The sequence below is a fragment of the Struthio camelus genome, chromosome 13 (assembly GCF_040807025.1).
Source record: "Struthio camelus isolate bStrCam1 chromosome 13, bStrCam1.hap1, whole genome shotgun sequence".
Classification (NCBI taxonomy): Eukaryota; Metazoa; Chordata; class Aves; order Struthioniformes; family Struthionidae; genus Struthio; species Struthio camelus.
The window spans coordinates 13,703,761-13,722,364 of record NC_090954.1 but is presented as its reverse complement, the minus strand read 5'-3'; the positions used below and the strand labels follow the sequence as shown (position 1 = coordinate 13,722,364).

The following is an 18,604-nucleotide window of genomic DNA, read 5'->3' as shown; positions in this document are numbered from 1 at the left end:
ACGTGCCTAACGCCTGTCTGATTGGAAATGCTAGGTGCAGCACTGGCCCTTGCTGGCTTGGACTTCCATTCATCTGTCCCAGAACACAGTCACCTTGACAGTAAGAAAACAACGGACTGTGAAACTCACTCAAGTGATGAAATGCCATATTACAAGCTTAAACGTAGGTCATGAGCACTGAAAGAGTAGAAACAAAATGAAAACAAATATGGAAAAAAGGAAAGAATAACACGTTTTGATAGCTAAATTTTTGCACTTATTCTTTTTGGACAAAAGCCCTACCCTTTACCGAATAATCTATTAATTGCTGTGGAGCAACAAGGAAATTCAATACTGCCATGATAACACTGAGATAGCCACGTGAATAGCACTGTATATACCTGGAAATATATTTCAGATTTTTGATAAAATCCTTAAGATTCTCCACCAAAACATTCAAGCTATAAGCGCTGATTTCAACAAGAGACTTAAAATCATATGAACAGTTCTACTGAAATCTTACCGAGAACCATAAAAAGACATATGCAAAATACTACATTAAAGCAATACACTTGAGAACTGAGATATCTCACTATCTGCACAATAATCATCAAATATTAACTCATGCAGAAAACAACTGCACTGTCACCCAGTACAAATAATAAATCCCTGCTTGCACATAGCGTTAGATCTCTTCCTACTTCAAACGTCAGTTCTTCTGAGGAGCAGTGATGTCTCCCATTTGTCTCCCCACCGCCCCGGCCCCGGCGCAGCCCTCCTCTACGGAAGTTCTCGTGGGAGTCAGCCGTTCCAATCAATAACCTGGTCTTCTAGGAAAGTTAGCTCATCTCCGAGAAAGCAGCTGCACATCCAGCGTCAAAAAGAACGAACTGCCCTGCCCTGCGTGGAGGGGATCTCTTTCAAAGACAACAGACAGCACTCTCCCACTTGAGCAGTTTTCACCCCAACTAGACCTGTTACAGAGAGGTTGCTAAAGAGTACTTTCAGCAACTCATGTCTGCACTAGGATCCTCTTCCTGCGCTGACCATTAGCTGGAGAAGTTAAACAGTGAAGAGCTGCGCTCGCGCCCAGTTTGTGCGCTGAGGTCTCGGAGGGGAAGCGCTGCCCCCGAGGAACTTCCCAGGGCACCTAACGCCCACTCACCCCAAACCGGCTGAACCTCCGACGGCTGCTGGCAACCCAACAACGCGGGCCAGAAACGCGGCTGCGGCGGGTGGCGCAGGCACAGCAGAGCCTTGTGCAAGACGCTCACCGGCCTGAATGCGAAGCCTCACACAGACACCTAGTGTTTACACTGGACAAGGGAGAACTGAAAGGCTGATTTTTTTTTTTTTAACTGAAAATCTGCAAGAACACAGAACAAAAATCCACACCTTTTTTTTCTATTCCTGAGATCGTGGATTTTTGCTGAGAACGCGCGCATCGCTTTGGAAGCCAGCAAACCAGGGTAATGAAAGGGAAATTACAGTGTCGGGTTTTTTTTTTTTTGGTTGTTTTTTCTATAAAACCCAATTCCATCCTCTCAGTTTTTAACAGGCGCTTTCTTTAGCGGCAGCACTCTCCGTGCCTCACGGATATTCCCGCCTCAACGCGTACGTGAGCGCAGCCTCCCTCCCGGGTCCGCGCCTTTCATTTTCTCTTCCTGATAGCGCCCTCTGCCCCCCTCTCCGTCCCCCTCGCCCCTCTCCGTCCCCCCTCGCCTCACCGCCGCGCCCCCCCCCGCCACGCAGACACCTCACAGCGCCCCCCGCACCCCGGCTCCGCGCCGAGGCGGCGGCGGCAGCAGCGGCAACCTGCCGGCAGCGGCCAACCGCCGGTAGCGACCGACCAACGGCCGCTGCAGGCGCCCGGGCGGGCTCGCCCGGAGCGGAGCGGAGCGGAGCGCCCCGCTCGGCCGGCGCCATGCCGGCCCCAGCGCCCCGCTCGGCCGGCCGCGGCCCCCCAGCGCGCCTCGCCCCCGCTGAGCGCCCCACTCACCCGCGCAGACCCAGGGCGGGCGAGGCCGGCGCGGCGTGGCGCGGCTCCCGGCGGCTCGGCAGCGCCTCGCCTCCTCCCGCCTCCCCGCGCTGCCGGGCGCAGGGGCCGCGGCCGGGGCCGGAGGAGGGCAGGGCAGGGCAGGGCCGGGCCGGGTCGCCCCGCCTCGGCCCTGGCGGCGCGGCGCGGCCTTTCCCTGCCGCCGGGGAGGGCCCGGGCGGCGAGGCCTGCGGCGGAGCGCGGGCTGCTCCGTGCCGCCCTGCCTGGGCCCTGCCCGCCGGCAGCCTCGTCCCACAGCGGTTCGCAAAGGCGGCGGGGGCCAGGGGCTGCGGCACCCGGCGGGCGGCAGGTTGGCGGGCCGCGGCGGAGCCCTCGGTGCCTCCGCCCGGCAGCCAGGCGACTTGGTGAAGAAAAAACTCCGAGGAAGGGGACGACTAGTGTAGGAAGTCGCGCCCCGGCGAAGGCCAGGGCCCGTCGCTCGGAAGCCGGCCCGGTGCTGGCGGGGAGAGCGGGCCGGACTCACCCCGGCTGCCGAGGGGCGAGCGTCGCACCGGGCCGGGCCCTGCCTGCTCTGCCCCTGCCGCCCTCGGCCGCAGAAGGGGTTGCGTTCGTCTGTGCGCTTCCTTAATGGCTTTTCCCACTGCAAAAGGCGCTGGTAATGCCTCCGTTTTTACTTTCTAATTAATCCCATATATGTTCTGAGTTAGGAGAGGCCTGGAAAAAAAGTCTTAGTGCAAAGAGTGACTCAGTCACTCTAATCCTGACCGCAAAACAACAACTAGGAGCTCTAGTGAGGAGTCCAAGTTTTAGTTAATTAAATCACACTAACTCTTTTAAGTTGAAAGACTAATAATGTGTTAGTAATTATCAGATAAAATAATCTGAAACTTTCTACGGCTGTCACAGTTAAGGATACCTTTACATTTTTTTTTAAGAAAAACAGCCTCATTTTGCATTAGGATACCACTGATATTCATAAAAATAGCCAGTCTTTTAAAATCCTTCAGCCCTGCTTGCTTCAATATCTGCATCTATCTGGAAACACTTCCGATTGTGAAGAACACAGGATCTTTGACAATTTATGTATTCAAAAACACTAGCTTTCCAGTCAAATGTTCTGTACTCTCTTCATTCCTGTGGAATGCAGGGTCAAGCTCAGACGAGCTGGACCCAGCCCTGTGTACCTTTCCTTCCCTGTTTGCACGGAAAAGCATACATTCTCTGAAACCGAACATTGCCTAATATTTGCACTTCACATGGAACCTTGAGCTGCCAAAGGGTGCATCAATATTGGAGAAAGTGACACTAACGCCAAGGCAGTAGACCCCATGTCTGTATCTTCTGGTGCTCTGAGAAGGCTAAAAATCTTGTATTTAAGGGCTGTAATTCTGTGGATTCAAATAGTAAACATTTACCCTTTCCCCAAGGTTTTAACCAGGTACGAATGGTACCTAGAAGTTGAGAGTTGCAAAGGAAAGAAAAAAGGTGATTAGCTTTGCACCATCAAGCTAAGCATAAATAAAAGCAAAGTATACTGATCATTTGTTTGTACGGTGCAAGGAGTTTAATGTTTAGAAATGTTTAATGTTCTGTCACGATGAGTTATGAAAGGGAATCTTCATTTAACAGCTCGGATACAAAGAACTATCTCCCTTTCTCCTTCCTCCCCAGTGTCAAAGGCATTAGCAGCTCTAAATTGCCAATAAGTTCAGAGATTTCCTAGGGAGTTTTAACTGTGTTTGAAGTATATAGTGACTCCAACGCTAGCGGAGTTAATCCTTGTGAGGACGGACATCTATTATGAAAGCATTAATAGACCGCCTTTTGTGTAGGGACTCTACAGAATCCTTGTAAGAAACCACAAAACAGCCTTTTCATTGTCTTTCTAGAGGCATTGGCTGTGGAACAATTTGGCTCATCAAATACATTGTGTCATCTTGAAAGAAAGAAGGAAACAATATTTCCTTGGAATGCAAGTAAAGAAAATGATATTAAAGAAAAAAAATCCAGGCAGTAATTTTTTTCTGAATCACTGTTGTTGTTTTTTTTTCTTTTCACTGTACACTGATTTTCTGAAAATTGGGGAGAAAAAAAGTAAATATTTAAGACAAGTAAATCATTTAACTTCTAGTTTCTTTCCTCTTCCTGAGCTCCATGTGGTATCAGGTTTTAAAGTTAATGTATTTCTGTGCTAAAAGAACCTTTGGCCCTAGAAGAGACTGGCTCTAGATTGCTCATGCTCCAAAATCTCATGCTAAGGAACTGTAATCTGAGGTTTACTGGTATAAAAACATTAACATGTGCCACCTGCCCATCTCACTTAGGTTATATGCCAAACCTGCTACCTCTGTTTCTCCAGATTTCCCCATCATTTTTGTGATAACAAGTCTCCAGAGAGCAGTTTACCAGTCGTTTAATCTTAAACAACTTGGCAGAAAACTCCCATTTTGTTCCATCATGCAGGTGATCTGTAGCAACCCCCCCACCCAGCACTTGAACATTGTTACTGCATCACCTCCCAGTCTTGAAGTGCTTCCTCCATTCCTTTTGCCCAGTGGCTTTCACATGCCCCTGTTGGTCCCTGTGCTACTCAGCAAAGAGCTCTTCCAGCTGCATGTGAAGGTTTTATCTTCCCTCTCTGGACCTGCAATAAACACGCTGTGCAATAGCTCTCCCTGGTCCTTTCCAGACTTCTAGCTCTGGTTTATCAGTCAGCAGATAAAGGCACCCACTGACCCATTGATTTCCCCCAGCTCTTTGCCCTTTTCGGCCACCTGCTTATTCTTTGGCATAAAAGGCACTATCAGGCACACTGTCCTCCTGACCTCCTTCTCTGACCACCTACCTTTTGTTTCTTGAGAGTGAAGTCAGTAAACCCAATTATTTGCTGTCACCGGCTTTCTCCAGCCTGAGCTTTGAAGCTCAGAAATGTCAATAAGCAGGCCTTTGCCTGGTCCCCCAACTCCAAATCTTCCAAAGGTAACTCCTGCTGCTTTCTGTAGGATCCTCCTACTACAGCCCAGCTCATGGCTTCACTCCAGCCGATTGCCTCATGTCTTAGTTGCCATACAGCTCCGATATAGGACAGGTGGGCGATACTGAAAGCAGCTAAAAATAGGTGTTCTTTTCTCTCTCCCTCCTTATCCTTCCTTCCTTGTACAACTGGCATTCCTTGAGATTTGGGCCTGGATCTACCAAATGTTGCGTAGAGTTTGGAGGTGGAGAAGGTGAGAACTGCCTAACTTGCTGCCCAGAGAGTTAGATCTCTCTCTGCTTATAAGAGCTGATAAAAACCTGCCTCCCCGCTTGGGCAGCTTGTTTAGTCACTCACAAGAAAAGGAGGGCTGGTATTTCTTATGAGAGGCGAACCAGGATTAAAAGACACAACTTGCACCCCTCATGCCCCCTCTTCTCTTCTCTTCGGTGAGACCTTGCTTTCCCTTCACCACCAGCTTCACGGGTGCGATTAATGCAGCAGTGAGTAGGAAATTCCAGTAGTAGGGCTCCGCCTCTCCTGTCTCTTTGCTGCCTGGTTGCAGAGACAGTAAACACCAGTCCTGGAGGCACTGCCCTGCCTGTGATGAGGGGACTCCAGCAGGCAAACATGCCGAATGGCACTGTTAATTCCCAGGGGGTTCTTATAATGAGACAGAAATTATTGAGGCAGCCAGGTATGAGGTACTGGCCAAACTAAGGGGAGGACTAGCAGCATGTTACCTGGTTAAGCATCAGGAGCTGAAGAGATTAGGTACAAAATTCCCAGTCATGGGTCTCCAGGCTCTCAAGCACAGACGCCCCTTCCTGCAGGCACTCTCTTTAATTCAGCATTCACTGAATGCAGCCATACTGATGGCATTTTACTAAGGGTTAGTGTAAAGGAAAATAGGGGCAAAACAGAAGTAAACTTAAGCTACCCTGAGCTTCTTGGAACTGAGCCATATGGGGGAGCAGCCAGGGGACTTAGAGCAATCTTCCTCAAGATATCCCACATTTTCCTATGTGCAAAATCAAAGTGATGTCCCTGGAGTTTGGTGTTTAACCTGCTGTTCATAAAAGGCCCCAGTGCCAGACACATAAAGGTCTGGATATGGCATGGTCTGCCTTATTTGGAAAACCCATCAGACTAAGTAGAAAGATGCATGTCCTAGCTTGTGCAAAATATTTTAATTATGTATTTGATTATAAATTCAGCCACATCATGCAATGTTTGGCAAAAGCAAAAAGAGCCATAAAATCAACTACTTCACTCTCCGCCCTTCTGAAGATTTCTATCAAAGATGAGACAAATGCTAAATAAAAATGAAGCAGGTGGAGGGAAAAGAGCGTAATAAATAATCAAACCTGCAATGAATCAGAGTCCTTAGGTAATCAAAATACTTTAGCCATAAAGATACCAGAAGAAAATAAGCTCTGTCCCTGTCTCAGGACTATATATCTCACAATTATATTGCTATCAAGTGAGAGAGTGTTCTCTACAAATATCTGTACGAAATCGTTATGCTCTCAGTGTATGCCGTAGTCCGATATTGTCTCCTAGAATCAAAAGTTAATTAGCTGTTAAAATTTTCAGCATATTCTTGTGGGATAGAAGGCTTAGTTAAATAATCACTGGACTCCAATATATTTTCTTACATTGCTTTCATCTAATCTTTTGCCTCTCTTTGCCACCCCAAGGTCAATGTATGAGAATTAAAAATATGACTGGTCTCAAATTCGGAGGAGTATATCTTTGCTAATACTATCACAGGCCAAATGTATGGGGAACTAGAACTGCACTGTCAGCTTAGTATCTAACTCAGAAAATCTACCTTCCTAGATACTAATTTTCATCCAAAAGCTTGGTGAGCCTACAGCAATATTGAAAAATATATTTTTTCCAATCTACTTGAACTTAAATCCTTTACTTTTGCCATATAGCAGCAATTACAAAGTCCTTATCTCCTGGATCATATTAATTTATCCTGCAATACAGCTACCTCCTTTTGCTCCATTTCGGCACATTTTTGCATCAGCCACAAATTCTAGTCCAATAAGCTCAGCAGTGAAAAGCAACGTGCACGTCTCCATCCAAATTAGATGCTAGGCAAGTTCCAGATGCTAGGCAAGTTCCATCCAGACAATTGTCATCTTCATTTTTGTCCATAAATCACATTGGTTCTGGGTTTTATTATGTTAAGCATTTCAATCTTAGCATGATATTGTATTACCTGTGATCAGCGCTTCAAAGGCAGCATTAGAATTGCCTAGAGAGGGCTGCAGAGCTCTTCCGTAAGGTGTGATCAATCTGAACCCAGCCTGCTCCAGAAATATCCTCTTCCTATCTTCTTGTCCTCACTCTTCTGACAGCCTCTTGTGAATGTGACTGCATTCATGAGAATTAGTCATGTATGAGAACGGTTTCTAGGATGAGCCTTTTGTAAACAGGTCATAGAAATTTCTACCAGGGTCTCAGAGATTCTGGGAGCCAAACATTTGCATTAGAGGAAACGTGAAGTCCCTTAGTACCTCATCGTCCCTGGGGAAAACATCATTGCTGTCCCAATATTGTCAGAAATGGTGTTCAAAAAAAAAAAAAAAAAAGAGAGAGCTGCTTGTCAGCAAGGGTGTAGCCATATATCCAGAAACATGCTGGTGAGGCCCCCCTGTCCAGGAGTGCAAGAACTGCTCCGCATCCTGCAGCTAGTTGCTCTTTCACTCTGCTAAAGAGAGGGAAAAGTAACGCTCCAGTTTTCCCATAACATCCTGTGGCTGGAGGTACAGGAGTATGTCTTTGTAACATAATTTTCACTGAGGAAATGGTAAACTGGTATTTCAGAATCGGATCCAGAGGTGCTGACATTTCCTAAGTATCGTCAACTTAGAATACGCATGAGATGGGGGGAATGGAGTTACTTGAAATAATATGCTGAGTAAATCTCTCACTGACTGTACTGATTTGCAGCAGTTCAGTAACTTGATATCTGCAACAGCAGCACTAAACTGCGTTGGCTGGTCATGGTCCCTTTGCCTGGGGTGAAAGCAATAACTATCTGGCAGATAGAGAGAAGCCTAGGTAATAAAAGTGCCGAGGGACAGGCTCATTTCTTTTGCCTCCTCTGAGTGGTTGAGAGCAGCTGTCCTTCGTGTTCTGCTGGCTTGGAACACTAGGGAATATTTGCAAAGTCACCTTGAGCTACTGCTGAGCTCCCAAAATTTGGCCACACGCTTTCTGCTATGCTGACAATTGATGCGTGCAACAGACCAAAGGCTGCAGATCCATTACAGTTTGGCATGTCGTTTTAAACCAGGAAGGGAGACATTGCGCTAAATCTAAGATGGGTTTTGCTGAGGTTATTATTTTTAATTCCCACAGTTGGTTAGGTATTGATTACCACAAGTAACGGAATAAAGTTGTACCCATCCCTCCAATCCAGTACACTTGGAAAATAAAACGATGAAAACCCCTCTGCCTTGCAGAAATAGACCCAGAGTCTGAGACCACCAGGAGCTATGCTGGAGAATGGCAGTGCTTGTGCAATCTCTGTTGCTCTGTTTTACACTGGCTGTGCAGTGCCTCCAGACATGGCCCAGCAGTGGAGACAGCAGCTTTCCTCCCAGGGCCAGAAGGCTCCACTTGCTAGTCCTCAGAAGAGGCAAAAGAAACCAAAGCTGTGGAAACAGTGAAAAGAAAAGCTCTTGACTTGACACAGACATTAGTACTGTTCCTGCAACAGCAAGTCATTAAGAAGACCAGATGTGTTTGCTGGTTTTTTTCCCAAGGCCATTCGTGATGTTAAGTGAGTTTCATTCCTTATGTGACAAGTTTTATTTTCTTAATCCTAAGTGGTCTTATTTTAAGTGATTCCTCTTGTGTGAGCTCACTAGGCAAACTGTTTTTGCCCTACTGGGAGCCTGCCTGACATTTTTTCTCTGTCACATATTTTCTGTGCAGAAGATAGTATGTGGGGAGCCTTTGGCAGGTAGTTGAGAGACTAAATCCTTGATATAAGACCAGCAATAGCTGCATCTGGTCACAGTCTTCTGATTACTGCCTGAATCAAGCATCATATGTCATTGCATTAACTCTCCAGATCCCCTTCTATGGAGGCTAAAGGAGTGGGCCTCAGCCCTCAGTTACGAGGAATATTTGGGAATGCTGTCTGCCGAAGAAGTTTGGCTATGGAGGAATGTGAATGATTCTCTTATTTAGAGCCATTTAGGAACTCATCAAGCCTAGTCTTTCTCAATCAGCACAGAAGGCTTTGGGGCCCAGTCTGATCCGTGGCCACGGAGATGGAGCTCATGTTTTTTGTTGCTCTGGAAAGGATTTGTCAATTAGCCTCAGCCTGTCTAACTTCCCTCACGCCAGTCTACCTTTACAACCACTGTAGGCTGCCGGGGGCTGCAAGAGACTTGGATGTGCATGAGGTTCCTTAGAGGCTGCCCAGAGCAGTGACGCATGTATGTGCATGTACTGAGGGGTCCGTATATCACTCTAAAATACTCAAAGCAGGGAGATCAGCACCAACACAGACCGTGAATCAGAGAACTCTCTGTGAAATATAACACACTCCCTTGTTGTATTGGTAAGGGCAGTAGGAGATTACCAGTTTCATTGCACGCCCCATCAGCATGTAGCCTTAATGGGGGAAAACCAGGGATACCACAAAGGGACCAAAACTGGTGAATTCAGTCATACCTGTATCACACTGAAATGAGAGGGAAAGAGACTAATGGAGAAAGTTCTGTAACAGGGACAGGCCTTTTCCAGGCTGTGGCTTACAATCCCAGTATAGTTAAAGACGCTGTTAGTAACATCCAGGTGGCTTCTCTATATGTAGATCTCTATTTATTAATGCTTTTCCAGAACAATTGCAAAGAGATATGTATTGTATCAATGTTCGTATCTCCATCCACAAATCCTAATTTATTTAGGAGCGCCAAGAATTGTAGCCTTTGATTTCATAAAAACTTTTTTGTTGACAATCCTGGTTTGCAGTTGAACTTTTTTTTTTTATCATTATTGTCTTTTTGTGGTTTTCCTTACCAATTTGGAGAAGAAACACCCAGGCTGTGAAACTACATGTTAGATCTGAACGACTGCTAGGCTCTACAGCAATGAAAGGGTAGCGCCCATGAAATCCCTCTGTGCAATCAACATTTGCAATAAAGGCAACATCTGGAAAGCATAGCCAGTGTTTGATCAGAGAGAATATCTGTAGTCATAGGGATGTAGCTAGTAAACCAGCTTTGTACACTGAAGACCTTGGTATTTTGCACGACGCTCTGGGCCTTCTGTAGCAGAAGTGTTAGAACATGGCTTACAGATTGACCAAGCTGGTTTCATACAAAGATAATTCTTTGCTACAAAGATCACTTGTGTTAAATGTGATAATCCAATTATGTGGCCAATTATGGTCCTGAACAGTTTCCAGTGGCAGCCATCTACAAACAGTGTTCCCAACAGTTACTTTCAGTTGGTGGTATGAAATGGAGCAGCCCTGCTTCTCCGTATCTGTAGCCATTTATTTTGTCAATCCAACCATACAATGCAAACGAGTCACAGCAATTAACAGGACACAAATACCGTAAGTACTATGAGACAACAGTCCACATATTGAAAGCCAACAGCAGTTGGAGATTTTCCTATGCTCATGTTAATTCTTAGCACTTGTTTTCTAAATTTGCATGTGCTACAGGAATTGCTTTTGATGGTAGCTATGTGGGGGAGGTTGAGACACTTGGAAAGTATGCAGAATTAGAGGACATTTTTGAATGTTTAACTTTTTCCTTTCATCTCAGTTCCAACCTTTTTTCCACCTCTCCCTCTGGGAATATGTGGACCATTCACTTTGTTCACATCTATTACTTCAAGCACACTCATCTTTTCAGTTGGTTTTATACTGTAGATATACAAAAGATGGAAAAGATACACTTTACTGTAATATTAAAGTACAATTATATTACTATGTTAATAGCATATTTGACAAGTTCATTACAATTCCAGCTTTGCATTGGCTTAGAGAAAATATTTCTTCTCCCTCTTCTTTCGAGTAAGTAAGTGTCTGGTTCTGCATAGGCAGACAAAAACAGCTGTTCTCAAGCACACACTTTCAGATTCTACCACCAATCTGCCGTAAGAAATGCTTGGCAGAATGCATTTTTTTTCCCCTCCAAAATTAAAAAGTGGTGAAGAAGTAAGATTTTATTTTGAATTTTGCAAACATCTTTGCAAACTGAACTTTAGTTGCTGACAAGCAGCAATTAAAAATATTTAAAATTCCTTTTTCCTAAATTTTTTTTTTACAAAAAAGCTTGTAGAAAAGACATATCATTTTCTACCCATCAGCACTATCTGGGCATTGAACTAGTAGTATCTGAGGAGAAATACTGTTTACAGACTTAATATACCCTGTAGCCTTTGGATTTCTCTGGGAATTCTCTCACGCACTAGGTTTGCTCCAGCTCCTTCTCAGTCAATGGGAACCTGTCTGTGGTCTTTCCTAGGAGAAGGCTCAGACTCTTAAGGAGTACTGAAGCAGAACCAATCTCTCTCCCTCAGGCTTGAAATAAATGATTTGTCTGAGGCATTCCCACAGACTTCTGCCCACTAGTTTTTGAGAACTGTACCCTGTGCCCAGAGGCTGCACTCCTGCTGGTCTCACCTCTGACAAGGAGAGGAGATACATGCTACAAAATGCTGTTGGCATTTTTAGGTGAGATATTTTCTCTGCAAGACTCACAAGCTCTGGCCAGAGTACTGAAGAATAATTAGTATTTTTGAACACTTACGCTTTGAAGAGGTATCAGCAGTTCAAATCCCACTGTAAAGAAACAGCATTGAATGTTAGTGCCTCCTAGAACACAAATCACATCTTGGAAATAATGAAATAAGAGATGTTAATAGGTCTGACCCTCTCTTTGGAAATAAAGAACAACCTTCTAGAATCTGCTTGACCCTTCTTCAGACCAAATTGTGGAAGCACAGGACGTACAGTCCTTAAATGAATAGCTACTGGAGACATTTGCAGGGAATGTTTCATAAGTAAAGAAAAGAATTTACCTGTTCTGCCGTATCTGATTAGTAAGTTCACCTAAAAAAAGGTTAAGAAGAATGTTTTACAAAGCTGGCAGTGTATTCGAGATTGGGAATTGGTGTCGTGCACCTGGATCTCATTGTCAGAGAGATATCTAGACTGGAGTGGTGGTGGGCAAATTAAGAGGATGTTTCTCAATAGTATGATTGAACATCCAAAGATTGTGGAGGCAGGTGAGAGCTGAAAACCAGGACAAATTAAGAAGAAGCAGGCCTCTTGCAGGTTAGAAGCAGATCCCTTCATTCTTATTCCCAGAAATGATCTTTTTGTGCCCTCTGCTCTCCCCTCTCATCTATCCCCATGCTGTATTCTCAGCACCCCAAAACCCCACTTGAACACTCACTTCAAATCCTCAGTTGGCCCCTCAAAGCCACACATATACCCCCTATAAAAGAATCAGCATTTGCAGGATGTGAGCACAGCTCACTGCATGGACCTTGTCCATGGCTTGCCATTTTCTGCTCTGGGTCAACTGTATGCTGTAGGCGGGCACAGGCAGATGACTTACCGTGCACCTCCTGCCTCAGGAAGTCCAGCTGGGACGTGCAGTCCCGCATCAGGCTCCTGAGTCTGCTGATTCTGGCCGGCTCCAGTTGCACTACTAATACTTCCATCTTGTCAACCCTGAAATTCTGCTTCTCAATCCTAGGACACACAGACAGTCATTTCATCAATGAAAAATATCTAGCTTTGGACAGTTAACAAACTCTAATGTTAGGCAGGCCCAATTAATTAGGAAGTACTCTACAAAGAGCAGGATGCTTTGACAATACAGAGTATCAACTAAAGAGCTCTCTTTGTGTAAGTTATGCAAGTCACCATTTTTATGAGTAACAATTTATTAGACAATACTTATTAGACCTGGATGGGAACTTTCAAATGCTGAAAATGGGAAGGGGGAGCCATTTTGCAAATATTCTTATGTGAATAGTGTCTCGCCTCTTGCAGGCCGACTATTATTGTAAGCGGAGAAACCACTGTTGTGATAGAAAGAAAATGCCAAACACATTAAATGGTGTCCAGGCTTCTGGAAAATGACTTTGATCCCACAGGCTAGATGTTGACTTGCAGCACAGCTATGAGTAATGAACTGTGCTGCTGCCAGCACAGCCCCTAGGTACACAGTGATTCAAAGTTAGCCTCACAATCCAAGTTCAAACTGAGCCTTAATTTGTACAAGGTACAGAGATGATAGCTTAAAATCCAGCTAGATGTTAGAGCTAGCCCTTCACGTGACTGAAGAGTTTATTGCTGCAGCAAAATCCTTAGTGAATCTTTAACTTATTGTTAGCATGGTTTTGCACTTTTGAATTACAGCTGACACCCAGACATCAATTAGGAAGTGACAAGTCATAAATTAAATGTACCACTTGCAAGAGAAGATGTGATAAAACTGTCAAGCTATTAAGCCTGTCCACAAGTAGAACTAAAAATCCATGGGAAAATGAGCCAGTTAACTCTGCAGCGAAAAGCAGTACACTGTGACTTAAGTGCAGTAGTGTCACAAACACTCATAGATCTAGTGAGAGTGGTGTTCTCTGTAGCTGAATCCTATGATGTTCATCTCTGTGACAAACACCTCTGTGATAATAAGAGTCAGTGGTTTTCATCAGCATTGAGTAAACATGTAACTGCCAAGGAAACCGAAACTAAAAGAGGCCACTGTAATGACAGGCAAATAGGTCTCCATTATCATTAATTGTGTGGACATGGTACACTCTAACTTGGCTGGAATAAAAAACAGGTTTGCAGTGTAAGGTGCAAGGACGGAGGGACTGTGGTTTGAGCTCCCCACTTATCAATGCCATGGTCTATCAAAGACAAAAACAAATATTTTCATGTGGAACTTACCTATCCTGTGCCAGTTTAAATTCCTACAGAAAGGATTGCCCCCAAAAAAAAGAAAGAAAAAGAAAAAGAAATTGTTAGTGTGATAGCCAGAAAGGGCAGCCGGCTGAGATAGGGGGGAATACTCATGAGGAAGCGTGGAAGGCTGCTGCATACGTTGAGGAAGCGGAAAGCATCTGCTTGCTCTCTTATCTCCTGTAAAGACTGAAGATGCCGTGCGGCCTCATCCCTCTTCTGTTCCATTTCCTTCTTCAGTTTGGTAATGTCCAACAGTTGTTTTTTCTCATTGGATTCGATATCACTCAGGATCTGCTGCTCCTTCTGATTTAGCTTAGCCCTGATCTCTTCAAAGAGCTTCACCAGCTGAGAAGTCACTGTTTCCGTATTGGTCTAAAAGAACAGATAAGAAAATGTACTGGCTCCAGAGCTCAACAATTCAGCTTAGTGTGTCTGTTTGTTAATTAGGATTGTATCTATCTGTCCTTTGCACTGCATTTAGCCTTTGCACTGCATTTAGAAGGAAGCAGACAATAAGCATTTGGTTAGAGTATCTAATTAAACAGAAGATTATAAAAATTGTCCTGATATGGTAACAAAATCAGATAAAATTCAGCTAGCAATGTGAGAACCACATTGGTTCACGCTGAAAACCCCACTTGTATACTTAAGGTGCTTTTCTTTTATTTAACAGGAAGAAAACTTCTAAAATGTGTAATGATACGTACAAAGCGTGATCCGCAGATGTCGGGAAGTCTGCCGAGTCTGCAACCTGGTTCATGCAACCACGTTAAATGGTAGAGTTTATCAGCTTGTTGCTTCTGTGTAGCTATGCTGGGATGCCAGGAGGGAGCTTGAATTCTGCCACTCTACTGCAATCCAGCATTTTCTCCACTTTGGACTGTATCTCTTTCTACTTAGCTGTTTCTCTAATTGCTGGCTGTATTTATAGTCCAAAAAGGATCAAGAGGACACCTGAATTTTCGTTCTGAATCAGCCATTGTTCTAGCCCAGAAATTCCTCTGTTCCTCACTTTACCTATTTATATTGTAGATCTAATAATAATAATAATAATAATAATAGTTAGAACTTTTTATAAGGAGCACTGCAAGGATGAATTAATTATTGTAAGTGAGCCAAACCAGATCCTGAGACTTGAATAACCCCTTATTAAAATAAAGTAGAATTGCAGAGGATTGATATGACTGTTCCCCGGTGGTTTGAGGTGGGACAAGGAGGCAGTGCAGGCCGCGCCGTTCCTGAGCCCAAACGCCCCCGGTCCTCCACACTGCTCCGTGGTGGTCCTCCATCCAGCTCACGCTGCAGGGAGCCAGTCGCCTCCCGGCGCTAGGCAATTTGGGTCAGGGCTCATTAGGTACCGTGGACGCGAGAGGCCGAGCGCAGCAGCAGGGCTGCCTGCGGCTCCGCAGGCTCCCGAGGGCAGGCTTTCCTCCGGTGGAGGAGACAGCCACCGCGCGACCCCGGCTTGAAACTGCTGCCAGACAGCACTGCCGCGACCACGGGCAGCCGCAGGGCCCTGTCCTGAGGCGCGCTCGATATTTTCAGTTACTATTAGAGTACCTTTGCAGCTGCAGCGTTTTAATTGCTGTCATTTACTTATAAATCGTGAAGGAAGTTGCCCTGTTTGGTGTGACTTAGGCACAGACCTTGAGCTGATTCTCACTTTTCTGCAGGTCCTCTAAGGCGTTAGCTATAGCGCTTTCATTTGCCTGCATCTGTTTCACCATGCGCGAGAGAACGCCCTAGGAGAAGGAGAGAGAGCATTAACATTTATAATGGGGAAGCAGCACAGGTAATTTTAAAACAGACTGGCAGTTTATGGAGCTGATGAAATGGCACGCGCGACTTTTATCTGACTGCTGTCATAAGCGCTCATTTCTTTACAGTGAGGCCTATATAAACTCTGTTTGCTTGCTTCCTCATAAAGATAGGGTATAACTGGAAAACTGATCTGATTCTTGGAATCTTTGAAGTCAATGTTTAATTCTTATATATGCGTGACTTAGGATGAAGTAGGTTAATAAATAGCTAAATTTCACTTTAAATAAATTATGTTTAGTTGTAATGATTCAATAAATAGAGTGAAGAAATTTCATTTCGTCTGTGACCGCTCTGTTCCTGCTAAAGTCTCCACACGTGCCTAATGTCATCCAGATCCTTAGTTTTCACGTCTGCCAGCATTTGTGGGAACTGAGGATAAGATAAGTAACCGTCTTTTCATAAGATCAGCCTAACACCGGTACTCGACTCACACAACTGCTTATTTTAGTAGATATCACAATCATTGAATGTTATCATAATGAATGACAGCACATTTCAGAAGGAGTCTTAAACTTTGTTCTTCAGGGATTAAACAATCTCCGAATATTATTTATTGGGTTGTGGCATGTTTGGGACTGGTTACTCCTCACCTGCTTTCAGCAGTGTTTTAACACTGGGAATATCTGTCAGTGGCCACTGGCAGGCACAGCTGCCACATGCCAGTGTCTTCTGTCCCTTTAATAAAAAGGATGCGAGAAAGCTTAGGTTTTTCCTGAGCTGTTTGTCACAGCTGGAAAATATTAACTTTTGAAAAAATAAAAGACAACTTTTGAAAAAATAGAAGACAATTAATCAAATTCGATGCATTCCTTGCACCAAAAACCTTTTACGTTTCCTCCTGAAGAGCTACATTCCCGATTTCCTTAGCTAGTTGTAGAATTTTTTCCAAAAAAAAAAAAAAAAGCAAACAAATATCGCCGCTGAGATCTCCGCTTACTCACGGAGATGGTATCCCAGAAACAGGACAGCGTTGTTCTTTTACCGACTCTGGGGACACAGGAAATGACTGTTTTCCAGTGCAGACTACTTCTGTTCAGCAGCCCTGAATATTTTTTTTTAATCTACCTTGAGAGTGAAAGTGTGTGAAACACATAACCCCAAAGGATGTTTCCTGCCGCTTCCCTAGGGGGCCGTGACCTGCCCTCTGCCCAGAGTGGGCCGGGCTTTTCCTGCCCACGCCCTGGGTTCTTCTGAGATGGTTTTTTTCTTCGGCTGTAGACTGAGCCCAGAAATTTCGCAGGGAGGGCAGCGGGCGGGCGGGCGCGTCATATCCCCCAGCCCCTGCTGAGTGTGGAGCGTGTGGCGGCCGGCAGCCGGGTTCACAGGAGGGAGCCTCGCGCTCCCGAGAGCGCGCCCTTTCCAAGGAAGTGCCCTGAGCGGGAAAACCTGTGTCCCAACCCAAAGTTCAGTGTGGAGGGGGGATGGGGGAGGAGGTACGAGGTGGGGGGCCAACAAGGTCGACAAAGACTCTGCAGGGTAAGAAATTTCTTCATCCTTCCGGGCAGCCGGGAACGCGCTGCCGGTGGTTGGCTGCGTTTGGCCGCGCGCGGGCTGCGCTGCCCTGAGCTGAGCGCAGCCGGCCGGCGCGCCCCGGGCCGGCCTTCGCTGCGCGATTCAGCCTGCCGCTGGCGTTACAGGCTTTTCCCGCCCTCGTCCCAGTCAGCCCCAAGGCCTTCCTCTGCTCTTCATCGTCGTCGGGGAGGCTGCTTTGGCGACCCACGGACAGTAACGACAGGCAAACCCCACCGCAACGGACCAGTCGCCTCCGGGGCGAAGGCTGAAACCCCCTGAGGCATTGCCTGCCTCCTCTCCTCCCCGACTTCTCTGTGACAGCCTTCCTGCCGCCTCCTTGGTGTTCCCCTCTGCCCCCCGGCTCTTGGTCAGGAGCTGTGGACAAGCCCTGCTCGGGCTGGGCAGAAAGCCTCTTACCAGCTCTTTGTCACGTGCCTCCTTCAGGGTGACGATTCTGTGGTCCTGGTGGGAGAAACCAATGGTGCACAGCGCGCACAGGTACTCCCTTTCCTTCTTGCAGAGGTACTCCAGCGGCATGCCGTGCTTCCGACACTTCCTCTCCCCCACAGAGTGGCCAAGCTCTCCCAGGACATGGTCCTTCTGCGAAGCCTTGGCATTGTGTTTGTTCAGATGGGCCTGGCACAAAGGCGAGTCACAGGTGAGGCAGATTTTCACTGCTGGCTGGGGCTGATCAAGGCACAAATCACAGGGAACCATCTCCCTCTTCTCTTCTGGGGAGCCCTTGCCCTCTTTTCCTTTGGAAGTGGTAGCCAGAAAGGTTTCCACCATGCTGCATAGCTGGAAATTCTTCTGTAGCTCCAGGAAGGGTCCCAGCTGGATCTTACACATCGGGCAGGAGTAAGGGGCCCTGCGTTGTTGCTGGACGCTGAAGGCCTTTTGGATGCACTCCTTGCAGAAGCTGTGACCGCAGCTCAGTGACATGGGGTTTCTGTACAAGTATAGGCAGATGGGACAGCTGAGTTCATCTTCCAGGCCAGAAACCTCCCCAAATTCTTCCTTAGCTTTTGCCATGGCTGCAGAAATGGTGCTTCAGCCAGTCTGTGAGAAATGAAACTGAAGAGAAGCTGGTGGCTTTGTGCCAGACTCGCAGACCCAGCCCAGAGGCTGCAGGGCTTCCTCTCTCCCTCCCTCGTGACAGGAAGGCAGAGGGAGATCCACTGTCTGCTCCTGTCTGACTCGTAAACACCTTCTCCAGGCCTCGGCAGCCGCTTTCAGCTTTTACTATCATTTGCTGAGTGGTTTCTGCAGCTTAAGGGCACTGTTCACTGCTCACTGTGAGCCCCCAACACACTGGTGGAAGCAGGATGGTGCTAGGGAGGCGTTTGCAGACAGG

The 18,604-nt window shown here is 46.1% G+C and overlaps 1 protein-coding gene across 1 annotated transcript in view; it reads right to left on the bottom strand.

Moving 5' to 3' along the window:
- SLC26A2 (solute carrier family 26 member 2) overlaps window positions 1-18,397 on the bottom strand; it is a 34,509-nt gene extending 16,112 nt beyond the window's left edge. The window contains exons 1-6 of the mRNA XM_068959394.1: window positions 17,668-18,397; window positions 15,564-15,659; window positions 14,056-14,289; window positions 13,903-13,925; window positions 12,560-12,696; window positions 11,747-11,778 (exon numbers count right to left, since the gene is read on the bottom strand). Of these exons, the coding sequence (XP_068815495.1) occupies window positions 11,747-11,778; window positions 12,560-12,696; window positions 13,903-13,925; window positions 14,056-14,289; window positions 15,564-15,659; window positions 17,668-18,282 (1,137 nt within the window). The 5' untranslated portion in view covers window positions 18,283-18,397. The remainder of the gene's footprint in view (window positions 1-11,746; window positions 11,779-12,559; window positions 12,697-13,902; window positions 13,926-14,055; window positions 14,290-15,563; window positions 15,660-17,667) is intronic.
- Window positions 18,398-18,604: the final 207 nt, after the last annotated feature.